We start from the raw sequence: 21,916 nt of genomic DNA, 5'->3' as shown, positions 1-21,916 counted from the left end.
AGTTTCCCCCTCTCCCACTCCCCCTGCTTACATTCCCTCTCTGCTGTCTCTGTCAAATAAATAAATCTTTATTAAATAAATAAATAAATAAAAATAAAATCTTTATTAAAAAATATATATTATTTATTTATTTGACAGACAGAGATCACAAGTAGGCAGAGAGGCAGGCAGAGAGAGAGGAGGAAGCAGGCTTCCTGCTGAGCAGAGAGCCCAATGTAGGGCTCAAACCCAGGACCCTGGGATCATGACCTGAGCTGTAGGCAGAGGCTTTAACCCACTGAACCACCCAGGCACCCCTAAACTAAACATTTTAAAGTTGTAAATGTTATACCTTGCACTTTACCTTATTACTTTAGTATGTGCCTCCTAATAAGGGCCTTCTTACATAAGCACAATTTCAAACTTAAGAAAATTAATGAAACACCTATTATCTTGTCTATACTCAAATTTTCTTCTTTCAAAATGGTTGTCATAGTTCGTTGGGCTTTTTGTTTTCCCCACCCCAAGCCAGAACCTAGTCAAGGCTCACCCACTGTATTAGTCTTTTAACATTTTAAGCCGCTGCCTTCGGCTCAGGTCATGATCTCAGGGTCCTGGGATCGAGTCCCGCATCGGGCTCTCTGCTTGGCAGGGAGCCTGCTTCCCTCTCTCTCTCTCTCTGCCTGCCTCTCCATCTACTTGTGATTTCTCTCTGTCAAATAAATAAACAAAATCTTAAAAAAAAAATTTTATTGTGGAAAATTTCAATTATATACAAAAGCAGACAGAATAATCTCAATGCAATCATTGAGTCAATAATCAACTAGTAGCCATTCATCTATATTTCCATCAACTAAGTGATCCTGAATCACTTAAGCAAATTCCTGACATTCACCTATACATATTTAAGGTATATAGCTTCAAACAATTAAAAACTTTATGGGGTGCCTGGGTGGCTCAGTGGGTTAAAGCCTCTGCCTTCAGCTTGGGTCATGATCCCAGGGTGCTGGGATCGAGCCCCACATCGGGCTCTCTGCCTGCCTCTCTGCCTACTTGTGGTCTCTATCAAATAAATAAATAAAATCTTTAAAAAAAAAAAACTTTAAAAATTACAACATCATTTTCCCAACTTCCGGTCATTTTTAATCTATAAAATCCCTGCCCCATCCCTTTACTCGTGATACTGACTTTCTGAAAAGACTAGGTCAGTTGTCTTAATGAATGCCCTGCATCTCATTTTTTTGTCATTAATTTACATGCTTATCTCTTGTATTTCCTATAAAACCGAAGTTAGGTCTTGAGGCTAGAGTAGATTCAGGTTCACAGTATTTTTTTAAAAAAGATTTTATTTGAGAAAGAAAGATCTGTGCGAGCAAACATCGGGGTGGGGCAGACAGAGGGAGAAGCAGGCTCTCCACTGAGCAGGGAGCCTGACACGAGGCTCAATCCCTGGATTCTGGGATCATGACCTGAACCAAAGGCAGAAACTTAACCGACTAAGCCACCCAGGCCTTCTGGGTTCACGATATGTTTCTGGCAATAATACGTTAAGGCGATGCTGTGCGTTTCATACTTACCCCATCAAGAGGCATATAATGGTAGGCTGTCCAAATGATAATAAATTTGATAATGATGGCAATCTCTCTTTTTTTTTTTTTTTTTTTTTTTTTTTTTTTTTTAAAGATTTTATTTATTTATTTGACAGAGAGAAATCACAAGTAGTCGGAGAGGCAGGCAGAGAGAGAGGGAAGCAGGCTCCCTGCTGAGCAGAGAGCCCGATGTGGGACTCGATCCCAGCACCCTGAGATCACGACCCGAGCCGAAGGCAGTGGCTTAACCCACTGAGCCACCCAGGCGCCCCAATCTCTCTTGAAAGTCATCTACATACCCTAAGTCTCCATTCACTTTAATTTTCTTGTGACATGTTTCTTGAATATTACATATTATATGTGTAAGATATAACGCATGATAAAATGACCAACTTTTAAAAATAGGCACTACCACTATTGTTGAATCTCTGGGTGCTCTGTTCACTCTTCTACCTCTTCAAATTGACTTCTATTTCTTCTGTTCCACAGAAAACTGCTTTTATCAAGGTCACCAACAACCTCCCTGTTGCCATATCTAATGGAGAGGAATTTGTCCCCTTCTTCAACTCTCAGAGTGATTACTAATCCCCCTATTCTCTCAGAAACACTGCTGTCTTGGCACCACTCTCAACCTCATCCAGTTTTCTCAGTCCTCTTAATGGCTCCTCCTCCCTACATCTACATACTGGTTTCTATCTTTTTTTCTTTTTAAGATTTTATTTATTTGACAGAGAGATAGCACAAGTAGAGCGGCAGGCAGAGGGAGAGGGGGAAGCAGGCTCTCAGCAGAGCAGGAAGCCCAATGCGGGGCTCGATTCTAGCACCCTGGGTTCATGACCTGAGCTGAAGGCAGCCGCTTAACTGACTCAGCCATCCAGGCACCCCAACATACTGGTTTCTACATTCTCTTACAAGGTTATTTCATCCATTCCCATGATAACTTCCAAATTTATGTCCTAAGCCAAGCCTTCTCCCTTGAGCTCCAGATCCATATATTCAACTACCTATCAAAATCCTTATCTGGGATATCCAAAACTAACTCTAATTCTTCCTCCCTCAAAAGCAACACCAACAACATTTACAAGTTAGTCAAGTCAAAACCTAAGGAAAAAGCCATCCCTGATTCCCTCTGTCTCCACTTTCATCTAATCTACTGCCAAAACCTGTCTCAGTTTTATCTCCGAATATGTCTTGATTATATTTACATGTCTTAATTCCTGATCCCCATACCGTTCAAGTCACTACTATCTCACCTGGCTACTAAGAGCCTACCTCTTCCTCTCTTCCCCTACGCCCCCCATCCACCACACAACAAAACCAGAGACACCACTACTCCCATGTAGAATAAAAACCTCTTCCAAATTCAAGGTCCTGCCTATATATTCATCTCATCTCATTCAACTCTGTATCTTCATCATTATATGTCCCTGTCACAATGGCCCCATCACTATTTGGAGGCGATTTCTGGTTGCAGTCTTCATACTTCCTGTTTTCTCTCTGTCCACAGTGCTCTTCCCTAGCTCTTAGAATCGCTAGGTCCTTTCCTCATTACCTTAATCCAAAGTAAACTACTCTTATTTTTGTCAGAACACCTGTTTTACTTCCTTCATTACACTATTTTACAGTCTGTGTCTATTCTCTTCCATAGGATGTTTTAAGTTCTGCAAAGGCAGACCTTTTTTATATCTCCAGCATCTACAGTATCATAGATATACAAGTATTTATTAATGAATCACTGTTCAAGTATTTATTCAATATTTACTGAACACCTACACTGCCTCAGACACAAGGCCTAGCTGTAATAGCTGCATAATATACATTTCCCAGGAAGTGTAAGTCACGGAAGAAGTGTACAGCAGGGGTGCCTGGGTGGCTCAGTGGGTTAAAGCCTCTGCCTTCAGCTCAGGTCCTGATCCCAGGGTAGCCTGGGATCAAGCCCCACATTGGCTCCCTGCTTGGCAGGGAGCCTGCTTCCACGTCTCTCTGCCTGCCTCTCTGCTTGCCAAATAAATAAAAATCTAAAAATTAAAAATTAAAAAAAAAAGTGTACAACAAAGAAATCTTCCTGTGACTGCAGTGGAGCACAACTTCCAAAGGCAGATTTTAGAAGGGTTTCTTCCTAGAAACCTGAAACCATAGATTTCTTCCAGAACTGGTATGAAAACTGAATAAAAAACAAGCTGTAAATCAGGACACACAAGTGCTTCAGAAGAATACGTTTTAGACTACTAAACCCAGTGACCTTGTCTGCCTTGATTCTATTAGACTTCCTAATTCATCACCTATGATCACCTTTGCCTTCTTGAAACTCTACCCATGATTCTGACAGTGCCACCTTCTCCCACTTCTACCTTTCCTGCCACTCCTCAGGTTTCATACTGTGTTCTCTTCAGTGCCCATCTCTCACTGTCAGTGTGGACAATCGCCCTTTCTTCAACCTCCACTTTTTTTTTTTTTTTAAAGATTCTGTTAATTTATTTGACAGACAGAGATCATAAGTAGGCAGAGATGGGGGAAGCAGGCTCCCTGCTGAGCAGAGAGCACGATGTGGGGCTCAATTCCAGGACCCTGGGATCATGACCTGAGCCGAAGGCAGAGGCTTTAACCCACAGAGCCACGCAGGTGCCCTCAACCTCCACTTCTATGTCAAGTACCAAATCTCTACTGTTACTACTGCCTCCTGCCTGTTTCTTCCCTTGTTCAGTTAATGCCATTACCATACACTTGGCCTTAGAGTCAGCCATGAACTTCCTCCTCCCCAAACTTTTAACAGATTGATAAACTGATTTCTACCTGTGCCAGTCTCTCTTTAACCAAAGTCTATCCAGCTTCCTCTGAGCCTTTTCTCAACTAGGCCTCAATGACAGCCTATAAATCTTTGAACAAAACAGTAACATAGTTCCGTTTGAGAAATCTCAAGACTGCAGAAGAATTTACAGTTTGTTCCACCAATACATGAAAATAGGACCCCATTTCCCAGGCTTTGTGGCAGGGTAGGAGCCTAAGGTCAATAAACACCATTAAGCAAACCCAGGTGGGTTTCAGATGAACTAATCCCCCTTTCTCACATTTTGTAATTTTTCACTTCCCTGACTCTTCTGAGTCCCTGTTCTCTGTCCCCCCATTCTTCTATCCTCCCTTTAAAATGCCCAGTTAACCCTACAGAAATCGAAGTTGAATTCAGTGCACACTTTTCCCTGTTATAATAGTATATTATCGATTAAAATCTGTCCTTGTCATTTTAACTAGTGGCCACTTTATCTCTGATTTGTTACCCAAATTTGTTCCCACTGACAACCTGCAATGACACAGTTTTAATTTATAACTCATTCCTCTCACTTCTAAACCATTAAATCTTTGAGAGCAGGAATCAATGGCACAGTGCACATCACACACGTGCTCTCAAATGTTCCATCCAACATTTTAAACTTAAGTTTCCCAAAGGATCCAAAGCAGTTAACAACAGACTCAACAAAATAAAAATACAGGGGCGCCTGGGTGGCTCAGTTGGTTGAATGACTGCCTTCGGCTCAGGTCATGATCCCGGACTTCCAGGATCGAGTCCCGCATCGGGCTCCCAGCTCTTTGGGGAGTCTGATTCTCCCTCTGACCTTCTCCTCTCTCATGCTCTCTCTCACTCATTCTCTCATGAATAAATAAATAAAAGCTTTTAAAAATAAAATAAAAATAAAAATACAAAACAAAAAATCTGGAATAGGAATATACCAATTTGTATATAAGACAGGGAAAGATAAGGGGCAACTAAAGGGCTCCGCTGGTTGAGAATCTGACTCTTGATTCTGGCTCAGGTCATGATCTCAGGGTCATGAGATGGAGCCCCACACTGGGCTCCATGCTCAGTGTGATCTGCTTGTCCCTGTCCCTCTCTGTTCCTCAGCCCCCTTCTGCTCACACTCTCTCAATCTCAAATAACAAATAAAATCTTAAAAAAGAAAACAGGGGAAAAAATATACATAGATAGCAGGCTAAGAATCAATTATTAAAACTGAGTTGCGTTTTGGGGCAATTGGGTGGCTCAGCTCGTTAAGCATCTACCTTCGGCTCAGGCTGACCTAGGGTCCAGGGATCGAGCTCCATACCAGGCTCCCTGCTCAGTTGTGGGGGGTCCCCTACCTCTCCCTCCCAACCACTTATGCTTGGTTCCACATGTGTGCTCTCTCAAATAAATGAAAGCTGAAAAAAAAATTGAGTTGCATTTTGTCATGTTAGCTGTCTGGTAGCCAACAATGCAATGAGTGAACACTTACATAATTTTCATTATGCATGACAGTGCCTTTTCTAATAAAAGAGTCATTTAGTTGAGAGAGAGAATATCAAGCAGACTCCTCACTGAGCTTGGAGCTCACTCCCAAAACCCCTTGATCATGACCTGAGCCAAAATAAAGAGTTAGACACCCAATCAACTGAGCCACCCAGGCATCCCTATGATAGTGCCTTTTGAAGCACAAAAGTTTAAAAAAAAATTTTAAAGATTCTATTTATTTATTTGACAGAGATCACAAGTAGGCAAAGAGGCAGGTGGAGGTGGGAGGGAAAGCAGGCTTCCTGCGGAATAGAGAGCCTGATGCGGGGCTCGATCCCAGGACCCTGAGATCATGAGCTGAGTCGAAGGCAGAGGCTTAACCCACTGAGCCACCCAGGCACCCCAAAGTTTTAAATTTTGACTAAGTCCATTTTATGTTTTTCCTTTTTGGTTGCTTGTGCTGATTTGTTGTATCTAAGAAACTATTGTCTAATCCAAGGTGATGAAGATCTACTCTGTTTTCTTGAGTTTTATAGTTTTAGCCTTTCATATTTGTCTTTGATCCACTGAGTTAATTTTGTATATAGTGTAAGGTCGAGCAGGGGGATGGGTGGGAATATCCAACTTCATTCTTTTGTAAATGGATACCTATTCATTTTAGGTATTACATATAATACCTAGCACATGAGGAAAACAAAACAAACCAGTGATCCCCAGAAGTCCTTTCTTAATGAATTTATTTCTAGTTGTGATGCCTTCAAAGTAATAGTTTTTCTGATTAAACCAGTCTATAAACCAAAAAACTGCTGCAGTATACAGCAAGTGCCTCTCCTCTATCAAGTTTCTTAGTTCTGGTTTAGTTCAGGCTTCTTAGTTCCGTGTCTTTCTAGGAGACCTCTGTCAGGCTCCAAAGAAGGCAAGAATCATGATGCTCCTGCCAAGAAAAATCACACATCTGTGTCTTTACTGCTAGGTGTGAAACAGTCTTCGAATTTAGTCCAGAATGCTTTCCAAAGTCTCTAGCCATGGTCAAAAGGTTTTATCTAAATCCAGAGTAAAAGCCCTAAAATACCCCTTTTGAAAGATCTTTGAAATATCCCAAAGTCAGTGTCTAACCTCTGTGAGGGGATATTCCCAAGGAAAATTCAAATTTGAATGGTAATAATTAAGTAATGATTTGCTTAGCTTTTAAGGCATAACTCGTACAGAACCCCCATTTTAGGAGCACCAGGGTGGCTCAGTCCATTAAGCGACTGCAGTCGGCTCAGGTCATGATCCCAGGGTTCTGGGATCTGAGCCCCACATTGGGCTCCCTGCTCAGTGGGGAACCTGGTTCTCCCTCTGCCTCTGCTGCTCCTCTTGCTTCTGCTCTCTCACTCATACTCTCTCAAATAAATAAAATCTTAAAAAAGAAAAAAAGAACCCCCATTTTAGAGGTATGGAAACGAAGGCATAGCTTGCAGAAGGACCCAGTCAATTAAATGGGTCTAATCCAGGTATTTCTAAAAACCAATGCTGGGACGCCTGGGTGGCTCAGTTGGTTAAGCGGCTGCCTTCGGCTCAGGTCATGATCCCAGCGTCCTGGGATCGAGTCCCACATCGGGCTCCTTGCTCAGCAGGGAGCCTGCTTCTCCCTCTGCCTCTGCCTGCCATTCTGTCTGCCTGTGCTCGCTCTCCCCCCCCCCTCTGATAAATAAATAAAAATCTTAAAAAAGAAAATAAATAAATAAATAAATAAAAACCAATGCTCTCTCCATTACATATACCTTACTTAAAGCATACTAGCCACATGGGGACTCCCTTCTCATTTTCTGGAAGGAGGGTCAACAATGTTCCTTCTACTACCCTAACCATTGCCTGATTCATCCCTCAATGAGGTATGATCCAATTCTTGCCAGGAATGGGGAATACAAATATTAGATGACAACAACACTGATAGCAACAGAAGTTGAAAAATGTAGGGACTGACAGGTGGTTAGGCAGTCATTTGAAGGCTGTTTGCCACTAAAGGAAAAACAAAAACAAGCATTTGAGCTAATCCTCCTTGTTTGACAAGTGCCCCACCCCATGTGCAGGCATGTGTTTGTGTGTCGAAGGGAGTCACTGGCGGGTTGTGGGAGTCACTGGCGGGTTGTGGCGGCAGGGACACTGATGATATCAAAATGAGGGAAATACCATGAGCTGACATAAATGTCACTGAACTCTGGTGTAGGGCTTGAAAATGGTTTTTAAAAAGTTCAGCATTATGGGGGTGCCTGGTTGGCTCAGTTAAACATCTGACTCTTGATTTCAGCTCAGGTCATAACCTCAGGTAGTGAGATAGAGCCCACCGCTGGGCACCATGCTCAGTTGGGAGTCCACTGTTCTCCCTCTGCTCCTCTCCCTGCTCTCTCAATCTTAAAAAATAAAATAAATGTTTTTTAAAAGTTCAGCATTATATAAATGGACAGAGTATCTTCAAGGGTTTGTATTAGAAATAGCTAGGCTGAGAGAAGGCAGTTGTGCTAGATGGACCACAAAAAGGCATGCTAGGAACAGTGTGGTACTGGTAAAAGGAACTACAAGGCTAGACAACCTGATTTTTGGTCTTGCTATTCAATAAATGCACAACCGTGGGTGTCATTTATCTGTATCTTGATTTTCCTACCCTTGCCCTGTCTCATACCTCAGAGTTATGAAGATAAATGAGAATATCCACAAAAGTACTTTTGGATTAGGTTTGGTAATAATAGCTTTTCAAACTTCTGGAATTTCTCCCCTAGCTTCATGACCAGGAAAATACTGCAAACAAAACAGTATATAAACAGGTATGACAGCATGAGGCTCTCAGGGTGTTATCTGCCAGCCTGTCAGAAATGCTAGTCATCAAGACAATGGGAGAGGCTCTTCTAGGGGACAAGTGGGTCCGTCCACAATGGGGCCATATTAAGGCTACTCCTAATCTCGCAGATCCTCACGGGACTGGGCTGAGCAGTGATCACTCTAGGAAACAAAGCTAAATCTATAACTAGGTGGTTTGGCTAAAAGACCATGTGACAAAATATCTGCATACACAACTATGTATTCAAAGCTCAAGGTCTAAGTTAAGTATGGCACACTGAGGTACTGACTCAATCAGGTGCTGATAGCCCCAAAGACTAGCTCTCTAATCCTAATTCTCCTGTAGATTTACTAGTCCTTTTGGCCCTTCAGTCTGTATGTAAGTGTAATGGTCAGACCCAGGGGTGGGAAATAAGGGGTAGTCAGAAACACAGAACAGGACTAGGATAGCTACAGTTTCAGCTTCTCCAGAAGAAAATTTTCAACTATCCTTTGTAGACTGTACAGAATCTGGCAGCTCTCAACTTCTTCGAGACAATTTATTGCCACTGCCACTAGGTGCTACAAGGAACTAAGATGAAATAAAGTAGAGTAATCAAAGAGCTCAACTTCCATTTAAGCCAGCCCCAAAATATTCACTGAATATCTTCTAACCACTCACAGTGTTCAAGGAAATCAAGAAAAAAATAGGAGCACTTGGCTGGTTCAGTCCGTAAAGTGTGCAACTCTTGATCTTGAGGTTCTAAGTTCGAGCCCCATATTGGATGCACAGATTACTTTAAAATAATATCTTGTGGTGCCTGGGTGGCTCAGTCCGTTAAGCGTCTGCCTTTGGCTTGGGTCATGATCCCAGGGTCCTGGGATGGAGCCCCACATTGGGTTCCAGCCCCAAACTGGGCTCCCTGCTGGGAGCCTGCTTTTCCCTCTCCCCATACTGTTCCCCCTGCTTGTTTTTTTTAATTAATTAATTAATTTATTTATTTTAAATTTTATTTATTGACAGAGAGGCAGGCAGAGAGAGAGAGGGAAACAGGCTCCCCGCTGAGCAGAGAGCCTGATGCGGGACTTGATCCCAGGACCCTGAGATTATGACCTGAGGCTTAACTGAGCCACCCAGGCGGCCACGTAAACAAAATCTTTTTTTTTTTTTAAAGATTATTTATTTATTTATTTGACACACAGAGAGAGAGAACACAAGTAGGCAGAGTGGCAGGCAGAGGGAGAGGGAGAAGCAGACTCCCCGCTGAGCAGTGAGCCCAATGCGGGACTTGATCCCAGGACCCTGGAATCATGACCTGAGCCAAAAGCAGCCCACTTAACCAACTGAGCCACCCAGGCACCCCCAAATAAATAAAATCTTATCACACTGATGAATCACTGAACTCTACCTCTGAAACCAATAATACATTATGTTAATTAAGTGAATTTAAAATAAACAAAATCTTTAAAAAATTATATATTCCAAATAATCATCTCTAAACTAACTCAAATAGACAAGTGATTTATTACTCATTTTAAAAAATGTGTGTGCCAGGTACTGTGTAAAGGTTTCTGCCTTTAGGAAGTTTTACAACTTACTTTACTCTCATAGCATCAAGAACATTAAAGCCCTAAGTGGGGAGGGTATGTGCTATGGTGAGTGCTGTGAAGTGTGTAAGCCTGACGATTCACAGACCTGTACTCCTGAAGCTAATAATACATTATATGTTAATAGAAAATATAAAATCCATAAATCTAGGTGATCAATGAGTTCAGAAGGTGGGAGTGAGAACTATCTGTCCTGAGTATAAGCTCTAAAGGGGTCTTTGAAGGCTAGATGGTTAATATTCGTTCGTTCATTTGTTTGTTCATTCCCTCCTTCCTTCCTCCCTTCCTTCCTTTCTCTTTAAATATATTTATCTATTAGAGAGAGAGCATACTAGAGAGAGAGAGAGAGAGAGAGAGAGAGAAAGAGCAAGTGTGCAAGACCATTAACCAACTGAGCCAACAAGGTACCCCATTAGATGGTTAATATTTCTGAAGGCTGGGGAGCCTGGGTGGCTCAGTCATTAAACATCTGCCTTCAGCTCAGGTCAGGATCCCAGAGTCCTGGGATCCAGTGCTGCATCAGGCTCCCTGCTCACTGGGAAGCCCGCTTCTCCCTCTCCCACTTCCCCTGCTTGTATTCCCTCTTGCTGTCTCTCTCTGTGTCAAATAAACACAATCTTAAAAAAATCTATTTCTGAAGGTAATTTAAGAGATGGGGAGAGCAGTTCACCAGAAGCAAGGGTTAGGTGATCAGAAAGCCCACGGTTGGTTTGAGGAACAAGAACAGTTTGGTTAGGTATAAAAACAAAGGTCCAGGGCGCCTGGGTGGCTCAGTGGGTTAAGCCGCTGCCTTCAGCTCAGGTCGTGATCTCAGGGTCCTGGGATCGAGTCCCGCATCAGGCTCTCTGCTCAGCGGGGAGCCTGCTTCCTTCTCTCTCTCTCTGCCTACTTGTGATCTCTGTGTGTCTTATAAATAAAAATCTTAAAAAAAAAAAGTTATTCAGTAAATATGGCTACAAAACTTAAAAGCAAACTAAAATTTTTGTTTCATCATTCTTAATCTTATATTGAATAAAGCCAAGCTTTATGTCTACTCTTTTTATGTATAAAGCACAGATACACTACTGTACATAAAAAAGTGTATCTGGGGGCGCCTGTGTGGCTCAGTGGGTTAAGCCGCTGCCTTCGGCTCAGGTCATAATCTCAGGGTCCTGGGATCGAGTCCCGAGTCAGGCTCTCTGCTCAGCAGGGAGCCTGCTTCCCTCTCTCTCTCTCTGCCTGCCTCTCCATCTACTTGTGATTTCTCTCTGTCAAAAAAGTAAATAAAATCTTAAAAAAATAATAAAAAATAATAAAAAGTGTATCTTTGTGTGAGAATTTCACAGGAGGGATGCTTTGGGAAAAAAAAACTTTAGAAAATTTTTTTATTATTAGAATTATGTATTCTAATTTATTAATTATTATTAGAATTTATTTAGAAAATAAATTCCTTTTAAATTTTTTTCTAAATTCCTAATTTAATTTTTCTAAATTCCTCCTTCTTTAGGAGGGTGATAATTAAAGAAAAGGTTGAGAAAATACTGATATAAGGAATTAGGCAGTCTGCACCAACATCTCTCTCAGCTTTTCAAGCCAAAATCTTAGGAGTTACTCTTGACAACTTTCCCCTTACCTAACATCCAACTAATAAGAAATACCAGTTTTATTTCCTAATTATTTTTGCACTCTCTTTTTCCATTCCTACTGCCAACTGCCCTAACTCAGGTCATCATGATTTCTTGGTAGACTTTATAAGAGCCTCATTAACCTCTTCTTTCTCCATATACTCCAAACTTCTTGAAAGTTTGCCTCTCCTCATTCATTCCTTAGCCCACTCCAATTTGCTTGCATGCCATCAAAACTGTTTTTGTAAAAGCAACTGATCAGGTGTATGATGTTAAATTCAACCAATCTTTTCAGACCATGTTTTGCTGGTCCTCTTTGCAGCACTCAACCCTGACCATTTCCTTCTTGAAATATTCTTTTTCGGGGCACCTGGATGGTTCAGTTATCAAGAGTCTGCCTTCAGATCAGGTCATGATCCCAGAGTCCTGGGATTATCCTGGGATCGAGCCCTGCATTGGACTCCCTGCTCAGCAAGAAGCCTGCTTTTCCTTCTCCCACTCCCGATGTTTGTGTTCCCTCTCTGTCTCTCTCTCTGTCAAATAAATAAAATCTTAAAAAAACAACAAAAAAAACAAAACAAACAAACAAACAAACAAAAAAACAGAAGGAAAGAAAGACTCTTTTTCTTTGGTTTTTGAGACAATCAGTTTTCTTCCTTCCAATTCTGGCTGCTTATCCCCTTCTTGCATATTATGGCTGATGCACCTTGGGGTTCTCTTTTCAGCCTATCTCCCATGATACATCAGTGATTCCATGGTTTTAGTTTCCATATACAGATCAAGAGATGATCAAACATCTATCTCCATCCCCAGACCTCACTCCTGGAGCTTCAGACTTCTCCATCCAATTACTTTTTTTTTTTTTTTTTAAAAAAAGGGGGATCACAAGTAGGCAGAGAGACAGGCAGAGAGAGAGGGGGCAGCAGGTTTCCTGCTGAGCAGAGAGCCCGATGCGGGGCTCGATCCCAGGACCCTGAGATCATGGCCTGAGCCGAAGGCAAAGGCTTTTTAACCCACTGAACTACCCAGGTGCCCCCCAACTGCTTTTTGAACATCTTCCTCTAGAGGTCAGAGAGACACCTCAAAATGTCAAAATTTAAACTCATCTCAGTTAACAGCATCACTATACACTCTGCTGCTTAAGGCAAGAGGTCTAGGAGTCATGCTTAATTCCCTCACCGGCCCCATCAGCCTCCATGTGAAATTAATAACCAAGTCCTGCTCTTTCAAATTCCTAACTCTCTTTTTCCCTACTATTACCACCTCATTCGCCATCATCACCTCTTGCCAGGACTCCTGCACTTCTTAAGAACCAACCACTTAAAGAACCTCCTAGTCAGTTCTTTCTGCAATCTTATTAAAGCCAAATTCATCCTCCTAGAGCTGTCCAAGTGATATAAATAAATAAATTTGATCACTTCTGAGATTAAAACCCTTCAATAGCATTTCACTATCATCAGGATAAAGTCCAAATATCATTCCCTACATGCTACTAATCCACTTAGTCTACCAAACTTTTGGTTCTGAAATAATCATTCCCACCCTGCCACTGACAATTCTTATTCCATAGGTCAGATCTCACTTAGTTTAAAGGCCTTCCCTGATTCCCTGGGCTAGGGTGTACCCCCTTATTATATGGGTCCACAGCATTCTGGTCTGGTCTGCCTCATCCAAATATTTACCATTTTCACTGGTCTCCAAAGTGTGGTGCACAAGATTAACTAGGAGGTAAGAAAAAAAAGTATATGTATATATGCTAATATACTAATATATGTATTAGTTTTCCCTCTGCCTGCTGTTCCCCCTGCTTGTCTCTTTTTGTTTCTGACAAATAAAAAAAAATCTTAAAAAAAAAAGAAAACCTACTAAATACATAATGCTATTGTAATCAGCAAGACTTTAAAAATGTCTGTCCTCATCCTTTTTTATTTTAAGATTTTATTTATTTTTTTGACAGAGAGAGACACAGCAAGAGAACACAAGCAGGGGGAGTGGGAGAGGGAGAAACAGGCTTCCCACTGAGCAGGGAGCCTGATGCGGGTCTCGATTCCAGGACCCTGGGATCATGACCTGAGTCAAAGGCAGACGCTTAAGGACTGAGCCACCCAGGCACCCCAGCATTCTTTTTTTAAAAGATTTATTTATTTTGAGAGAGAGTGAGCGAGTGAGCACAAGTGCTCAGGTGGAAGGGGCAGAGGGAAAGAGAATCCTATGCTCCCATGCTTGGCACAGAGTCTGAGACATGGGACTCAATCTCATAACCCTGAGACCATGACCTGAGCCAAAACTGAGAGTCAGATATCCAACTGATCACACCATCTAGGAGCCTGTCTTCATCCTTTCAAAAAAAAATTTTAATAAAAATACACAGATGGGGCACCTGGGTGGCTCAGTGGGTTAAAGCCGCTGCCTTCAGCTCAGGTCATGGTCCCCGGGTCCTGGAATCGAGCCCCGCATCGGGCTCCCTGCTCGGCAGGGAGCCTGCTTCCTCCTCTCTCTCTATCTGCCTGCCTCTCTGCCTACTTGTAATCTGTCTGTCAAATAAATAAATAAATAAATAATTTTTTTAAAATAAAAAATAAAAATACACAGATGAAGAAATAGCTTATAAAATATATAGAATATTATTTTCCACTATTTTATAAGTCACGCAATTCTTAGACTATACTTGGCCTCAAATATCCAGATGTTTGGTTAGCTTAAGGTTAAAAAAAAAAATTTTTTTTTAAAGTAGTCTCCATGGCCAGCATAGAGCCCAATACGGGGCCTTAACTCAGGATGATGAGATTGAGTGAGACCTGATCAAGACGAAGGCTTAACTACTGAGCCACTCAGGTGCTCCAAGCTTTTTAGTTTTTGAGTTAACTTGTAACATTTACAAATGTTTAATCCAATAATATCATGAAAATCTGGATTTCTAACTTCAAGGGGAGAGGAACTGTGGAAAGCAATGGGAAATTAGGCAATGCTAGACTTCCAGTCCCCTTGGCAAAAATTGGCTAGAGCTGCATAGACCACATCGAGCTCTGTAGCGGGCCTGCCAGTTTCCATGTGGTTGATTACCCATTAGAATATAAACTCTGAGGGATGCCTGGGTGGCTCAGTGGGTTAAGCCTCTGCCTTTGGCTCAGGTCATGATCTCAGGGTCCTGGGATCGAGTCCCGCATGGGGCTCTCTGCTTGGCTGCTTCCTCCTCTCCCTCTCTCTGCTTGCCACTCTGCCTACTTGTGATCTCTGTCAAAAAAAAAAAAAAAAAAAAAAAAAAAAGGAATATAAACTCTGAAATTTCACTAGAAAGACAGATTTTTGTCTGTTTTGTTCACCACTGTATTTCCAGGGCCTAGAACAGAACCGTCACTGCACATACTATGTATTCAATAAACATTTGCTAAAACTGGTGAATTTCCATTGCCTGCCTGGCCCCTAAAAGTATGTTTCTGACAAGTTTTCAAATGTGTTACTGCCTTCCCCTCAAAGACAAATTATTTAATCTATTAATCTATTTTTAGCATAGGGCCTGAAACATAGTAAGTCCTTCATTTATTCACTAAGGGACTAAAAGCAATTACTGTAATTATTCAGATGATAATAAACACCATGCTAAAATGGTTTACATGCATTTGCACACTGAATCTGCCTAACACTCCTTTGATGTAGATATTATCCCTATATTAGAGATGAGAACTATAAAGGCTGTGGAGATGAAGTTACTGATTGAAGAACAAATTATATTACAGATTTTTCTTTTAAGATTTTATTTATTTGAGGGGCACCTGGGTGGCTCAGTGGGTTAGGCCGCTGCCTTCGGCTCAGGTCATGATCTCGGGGTCCTGGGATCGAGTCCCGCATCGGGCTCTCTGCTCAGCAGGGAGCCTGCTTCCTCCTCTCTCTCTCTCTGCCTGCCTCTCTGCCTGCTTGTGATTTCTCTCTGTCAAATAAATAAATAAAATCTTAAAAAAAAAAAAAAAGATTTTATTTATTTGAGAGACAGTGAGAGAACCTGAGAGCAGGAAGGGTCAGAGGGAGAAGCAGACTTCCTGCTGAGCGGGGAGCCAACGCTGAGCTTGATCCCGGGACTCCGGGATCATGACAGGAGCTGAAGGCAGACCATTAACCTACTTTCCCACGCAGATGCCCCTGTATTACAGATTAAGTAACTGTAACACAAGAAAGAATACGAAAAGGGCTGTATGAAAGGCAAGAGCAAAGTGCTACAGAATTCAGAGGAGCGTTCACTTCCAGTTTGGAAGGTATGAAGTATTCAAGAGTTCAGAAAGGAGGTAGCATTTAAATTAGACCTTGAAAACCAGGCAAGATTCCCACAGGAAAAGACAGGTAAGGAAGGGATTGTTACTTTATTGCTAGTGATGCTAACATACAAAGGAGGTAGTCTGAGTGGAGTGCAAGATATGTAGGTAAATCTTTAAATAGAGTAAGATTAGTAAAATCATTGGGAAGGCTTTGAATACCAAACTGTATGGGTTATGATTTTATCTTGTAGATACTAAGTCCATGAACGTTCCTAAACTAAGGCGCAGAGTGACAAGATCGAATGGGTGTTTTAGCAAAACTGCTATAGGAAAGAATTAGAGCAGTGGTACAGGAAGCTACAGAAGAGATCTGGAGGACTTCTAAAATAATACCTTTACAATTTACATTCTTTTTGATATCTCGTACTTCACGAAATCTTCATTAATACTAATAGTGTTTACCCATATTTTCACTTTTTAAAGATTTATCTATCATTTTGAGAAAGCGCAAGCATGTGCAGGTGGGCGGGGGGGGGGGGTTAAACTTCAGTGTGAAGCCTGATGCAAAGCCTGATTCGTTAACCTCAAGATCATGACCTGAGCCAAAACCAAGAGTCGGACATCCAAACAAATGTGCCACCCAGACATCCCCATCCACATTTCCACTTTAAGGAGCCTGAGATTAGGTAAGGTTAAAGAGCACAGAATTACTACTCTTTGTGGGTCTCTGCTGTGAGAAAAACCTACACGAAGCAATTCAGAAGTAAATATGATCACCGTCTTTAACAACTGCCAATACAGAAAGGGAAGAAAAGAGTGAGCAACCAAAGATGGCTAGATGCCCCAGTGTCTGGGCTAATGGCTCTAGTATTTAAAAAATGCAGGAAAAGTAGGCCAGAAAAGGGGAGTAAGTGTGAGGCTTGTGGGACACTTAGGTGGTGACTGATGATTAGGTGGCAGCTCTGCAAGTAGCTGTCACACACGAGTGGGTGGGCAACTTTGGAGGGAAACTAAAAGAAGAAATGGGCTAAATTACTTCTTGACCAGGAAGTATTTCAGTTAGAAAGGTTTTGTTATTTGCAGCCAAAAACCAAACTAGAAGTGGCCTTCAGTATCTAGTTAAACCAAGAGATAGGACACTTCCAAAGCTGCCTAATTCAGTGGCTCAAAAACATCAAGAAAACATCAGATTCTTCCCATCTTCTCTACTCTCACCCTCAGAACTGCTTCCTCTTATTTATAAATTCTGCCTCGGGACCCCAGCACTACTAAAACCAATTTCAGAGTCAGAAAAGGGCTGTTTCCTTTCCAGAGGCAGAACACTGCCCTTAACAGCCCATATGCTGGTTAGAACCATACTACCCGAGTAAGTTTTAGTAGCTCTGACCTTGCACAAGTTACTAAACGTCTCTATGCTTCAGTTTCCTTAACCAGAACCTGAGAATCTGAGAAGTAAAGGAGTTAATATTCTAGTACTTAGTACCTAGCACATAGCAAGTTCTATTTAAGAGCTGGCTATTATTACAGCTTGCCCATCTTTATTTATTTATTTATTTATTCTCTCATACTTTGGTGATACCCAAGTTAAAATAGAAACTGGCAAAAAATAAAATAAAATAAAACCTGGCAAATCTCTTTTAAATAAGGAAGTCTTTTCCAGAAGTCCCCCAGGCTTCCCCTTCCTGTCTACTTAGCCAGAGCTGCCTCATACACCCAAGCCTAAATCAATCACTGCCTCCGGAGATAGAATTACAATGATTGGTTTATAGTTTATATTAATCAAGACCTATCCCTGGGGCTGGGGAGGGGCTGCCAGATTCCTGGTTAGCAAGATGGCAGGAATGGGTGATAAAACAACCAGCATCTGCCAAGGTTTAGTCTTAAGAGACCGTGGTCTCTGCTAAGGAGGGTCAGAGTAAGTAATTTCCAGAGCCGGCAAGCATCACCCTTACAGGATCCTAATAGCAGTGAAATCACTACAAAAGTCTGTTAAAGCTAATGAAGTTTGGCACATGACAAACAGTATACGAATTAGGCCAGGCCTTGAGTAGAGCACACCTGAGAGCACAGAGAAATACAGGAGGTTCTAGATTTATGGAGGTGTGGTGAGGGCTGTGTTAGTGTCCCCAGAACACAAAGGGCCTAAATCATCAGCCTTGGATGAGTCACCTAACCTTCTTAAAGTCTCAGTTTACTCATTTATGAATGCAGATAACTCAAACTACCTCTGATTCCATGTTAGGATTAAATGTATCCTAGTTTCACTCACATCATATGTATAAGGATCAGGCAAAAACCACAAACACCAATAGCTGGACATTCAGAAAGACCAAATGGGACAGGGGAAAGGTATCTAAAATGGAGCTGGAGAGAGAAAGGAAGGCCACCTGACTCTAGACTAAAAATCCCTGTCAGGACCCTGCTCAGGCTTTGTTGCTCCATGTAAGAACCTTCATCTCAAAGTCTACCAGAAAAGAACTAATTTTACTTCACATCTTAACTCTTCTAAAAGGCTTGTGTACAGCAAAATGGGTAAGGATCTCATTTCTGGCTGTTCTGCTTACTAGCTATGTTATCTTCCTGAGGTGGCTCCCAATCTATAAACTTATTTCACTGAGCTGAATAAACTTAACATTAGCTCCTTCCATTTGAGGAACCAGTGTTCCTAAAATTGAAAGCCAACAGAAAAATTTATAAGAGAAAAGTACCCTAAAAATTCCATTGATAACATAAAGCTGCAGTTACAAAGAAAGATACGCCTATCAGGCTTGACAATAGATTCTGGAAACCAGAGTGGTTAAGGGAAAGGAATGCTACCGAAGGTAGAAAAGAACCTGTTCTGACGCCTATGGAGCCCTCAGTAGGCTCTGAACACTGTTATCTCAGTCCTCAAACATCTTGATTAACACTCCCTTTCCCCTCCTAGGGGAAAATGATGAGGAAAAGAAAGAACCGGAAAGGAAAATAACATTTTCTGTGGACTGTGCTAGATGCCTTCTACCGCATTTGATATTTGCATTTGATATTTACGTTGACTTCTCTGGATGAGAGTCCTAGAAAGTGACAGGATTGCAATACCAGATCTGATTCTAAAGCTGCCTTGCAGCTCCAGGGAATAATTTACGTTTCCTCAGGATCACCGTTCTTAACAAAACTCAATCCCAGAATCTCATTTAGCTCACCCCTCCGCATACAACTGTTGGGGTTAGCAACTCACTCTGGAGTTTTTCAGTTTTATTCAGACTAAAGATTTTAAAGTGGGCCCACAAGCACAAAAAAACACCTTTACAACTTTGCCTAGGGTCAAAAGCGTTCTTTCCCCCTTTCGAGCCCAACCACTAGGTGGCCAAGCTATAAAGAACTGCAGCTTTACACTAGGGCTTTGGAGGGATCACCCTGGTTTAGCCACTAACTGTGTGACCTTGGGTAAGTTACTTTACCTCTAAGTCTCAGTTTCCTTACCTGTAAAATGGGGTAACAGTTGTATCTGTCTCATTAAGTTGTGCATATTAAATAAAACGTGACATGAAAAGCAGCCAGAACAATGCCCACGCGTAGGAACAGCTTAGCAATGGATAGTTTTTAATGCTTAAGAGGAAAGAGCTCTTCGCTGATGGTTCTGTCGCCAAGTCCAAAGACTTCGCCATCGTTTCTCTCCGCGCACAGGCCTTGCCAGGAGAGTCCCTTCAGAGAGCAACAGGTCGCTCCTTTTCTCCTAACCCGGGCCAAGCCCACACCTGAAATCCCCAATCTTCTACTTATGGCCCCCAGGTCTTGGCCTGTGGTTTTCTACTACGAGGCTGTCATTCTGAGTCCAACCGAACCACCCCATTTCCGGCCGGGGCTCGGCAAGTTCTGCCGGCCTTCAGCGGCCCGGGCTGCTTACGGCATGGCTGCCCCTGGTTACGGGCCTGGAGCCGGCTCGCGTGGCGTTCCCTCACCAGAGGAGTCTACTTGCGACGCAGGCAGGATCTCCCTTGAGTTCAGAGGAGCCCCAGAATCCAGTCAAGATGCGCGTCGGTCAAACACACGCCTGGAGAGGGCTCCCTCAACGCCGCCCCGGCCTGCCGCCGGGAGCTCGCCCCCAGCCCCGGTCTCGGCGCAGGGCCATCGGGAACGCGTGGGCTCCGGCCCTGGGACACCACGTGGGGGCTCCAGGCGTGGCAAAGGTGCTCCCGGAACCAGCTCTCGAAGACTGCTCCCGCCAGGGCCCTAGCCCGGCCCCAAACTGGCCTGAGCGTCTCCGCCGGCCTGGCTTCTCCCCTCAAACCTATGTGGAGAGGACCTCAGACATCTCCTGCAGACCGAAGACAGGCTCCTGCTAGACCCCAAACCCCAGGACCGCCTCAGCTCGAGTCCCCAATTGCCTGGCGTCCTTACTCACCCATCGCGGCTCCGCTCGCTCCTACTTGGCGGCGGCAGCGGCAGCGGCGGCAGCTTCAGCGGTAGCTTCAGCAGACAATATGGCGGATCTGCAGGACGGCAGCCCGAAACGGTCAAACAACTTAACGTTCAACCCGGGGAAGAAACGCGCTCTCCGCCCCACAGCCCATTTTATAGGGAGGAGCGCATTTAAAGAGACCGCAGCTACTGAAGGCGGGGAATAGGGGTGAAATATAAGAGGAGTAGCGAAGAGAGACGAGGAGGGGATACTTACTAAAGAAAGTCAAGTGTGCTGAGTTCTCAGCTTTTTCTGCTCCTATTTCCTCTTTTATAGTGAGGTCTCCTCCCCTAGAAAATTTTCTTCCTTTCGTAGTTAAAGCCAATCATAGACCCTGAGCTGGATATAGGGAATAAGGAATCCTCTCGAGAGGGGGAAGAGATTTGCTTAAGGATATGGAGATAAGGAAATAAAGAAGCTAAGAGTTAACCCGATTACAACCTTATTGGGAGATAAGAAGTGGAAAAATGACCAGACTGGTGCAAGGCTTTATAGCTGACAGAGCGATTTCGTCCTCCACCCCCACCCCTAGAAAGCTGAGGGCAGGGGTGGGTTCTGTATGACCATCACCACATCTACAGGACCTTGCACAGGATCTGGCACATGATATGTGCCAAAAAAGTAACTGTTTAGTGAATAAGCAACAAACGAATAGGCCTGTGACTTCCAGAGATTGAGGAATGATCTCCCTTTTTAGAGATGAGGAAATTGAGGCTAAGCGTTCATGTGCCTTCTGTAACCATGGAATTTATGGCTGGTGCATATCAGACCTCGCTTTTTGCATAATGACAAGCCAGTCCTGGTCCCCCACCTCAACAAACAGGAGAGGGGTATGTCTTCAAGTCACTGGTCAGACAGGGAATTGTCTTTTGGAAGCAAAATGAGGGACCTGGGTTTCCAGGTTCTGTTGGAACAAATTGCCTTCTCTAGTGTGTCTGGCCTGTGCCTGGTCCATCGAGGGAAACAACTCAAAAAGTCAACTTTGGAACTCAGGGTCAGGAAAGGGAGCATTATCTTTCTCTTCCTACTACCTCTGCTCAAGATCAGACCTCTTTCTTTTCTCTTGGTCTATTTTGCCTGCTCTTCAGTGGTCTCCCACCTCCAGGCTCCTCAGTTGTCTTTGGCAAGTCATTCCATAAAGCAGAGACCTTGTCAAGTGGTTCTTCTGCTTAGCAAGTTGTCTGCTCTTAGGTAATGCCCAAACATTTCAATCTGACACAAAGGCCGGTCCTTACTCACTTCTTGGGGCTATTCCCCACCTGGCAACCCAGGGTCCATCCATATTTGGGGAACCCCTTTTCCCCAAGTATACTAACTTCTTTTCTGCCTTTGCCTATGCTGTCTCCTCTGGAATGTAATGCCCTCCCTTCCCTCTTGATCAT

General features: G+C 42.9%; 1 protein-coding gene across 2 annotated transcripts in view; it reads right to left on the bottom strand.

Annotated features, from left to right (window-relative positions):
• KPNA6 (karyopherin subunit alpha 6) overlaps nt 1-20,793 on the bottom strand; it is a 57,423-nt gene extending 36,630 nt beyond the window's left edge. The window contains exons 1-2 of one of the 2 annotated variants that reach the window (XM_082685677.1): nt 20,751-20,793; nt 20,478-20,565 (exon numbers count right to left, since the gene is read on the bottom strand). In XM_082685677.1, coding sequence (XP_082541803.1) covers nt 20,478-20,481 — 4 coding nt within the window. In that variant the 5' untranslated portion in view covers nt 20,482-20,565; nt 20,751-20,793. Of the gene's footprint in view, nt 1-20,034; nt 20,327-20,477; nt 20,566-20,750 lie in introns of those variants that run through there. The other variant, XM_082685679.1, reaches the window with a different exon arrangement.
• Between the last annotated feature and the right edge of the window lie 1,123 nt (nt 20,794-21,916).

This window comes from Mustela nivalis (assembly GCF_964662115.1).
Source record: "Mustela nivalis genome assembly, chromosome: 10".
NCBI classification, from domain to species: domain Eukaryota; kingdom Metazoa; phylum Chordata; class Mammalia; order Carnivora; family Mustelidae; genus Mustela; species Mustela nivalis.
This window is presented reverse-complemented; position numbering and strand designations above follow the sequence as displayed.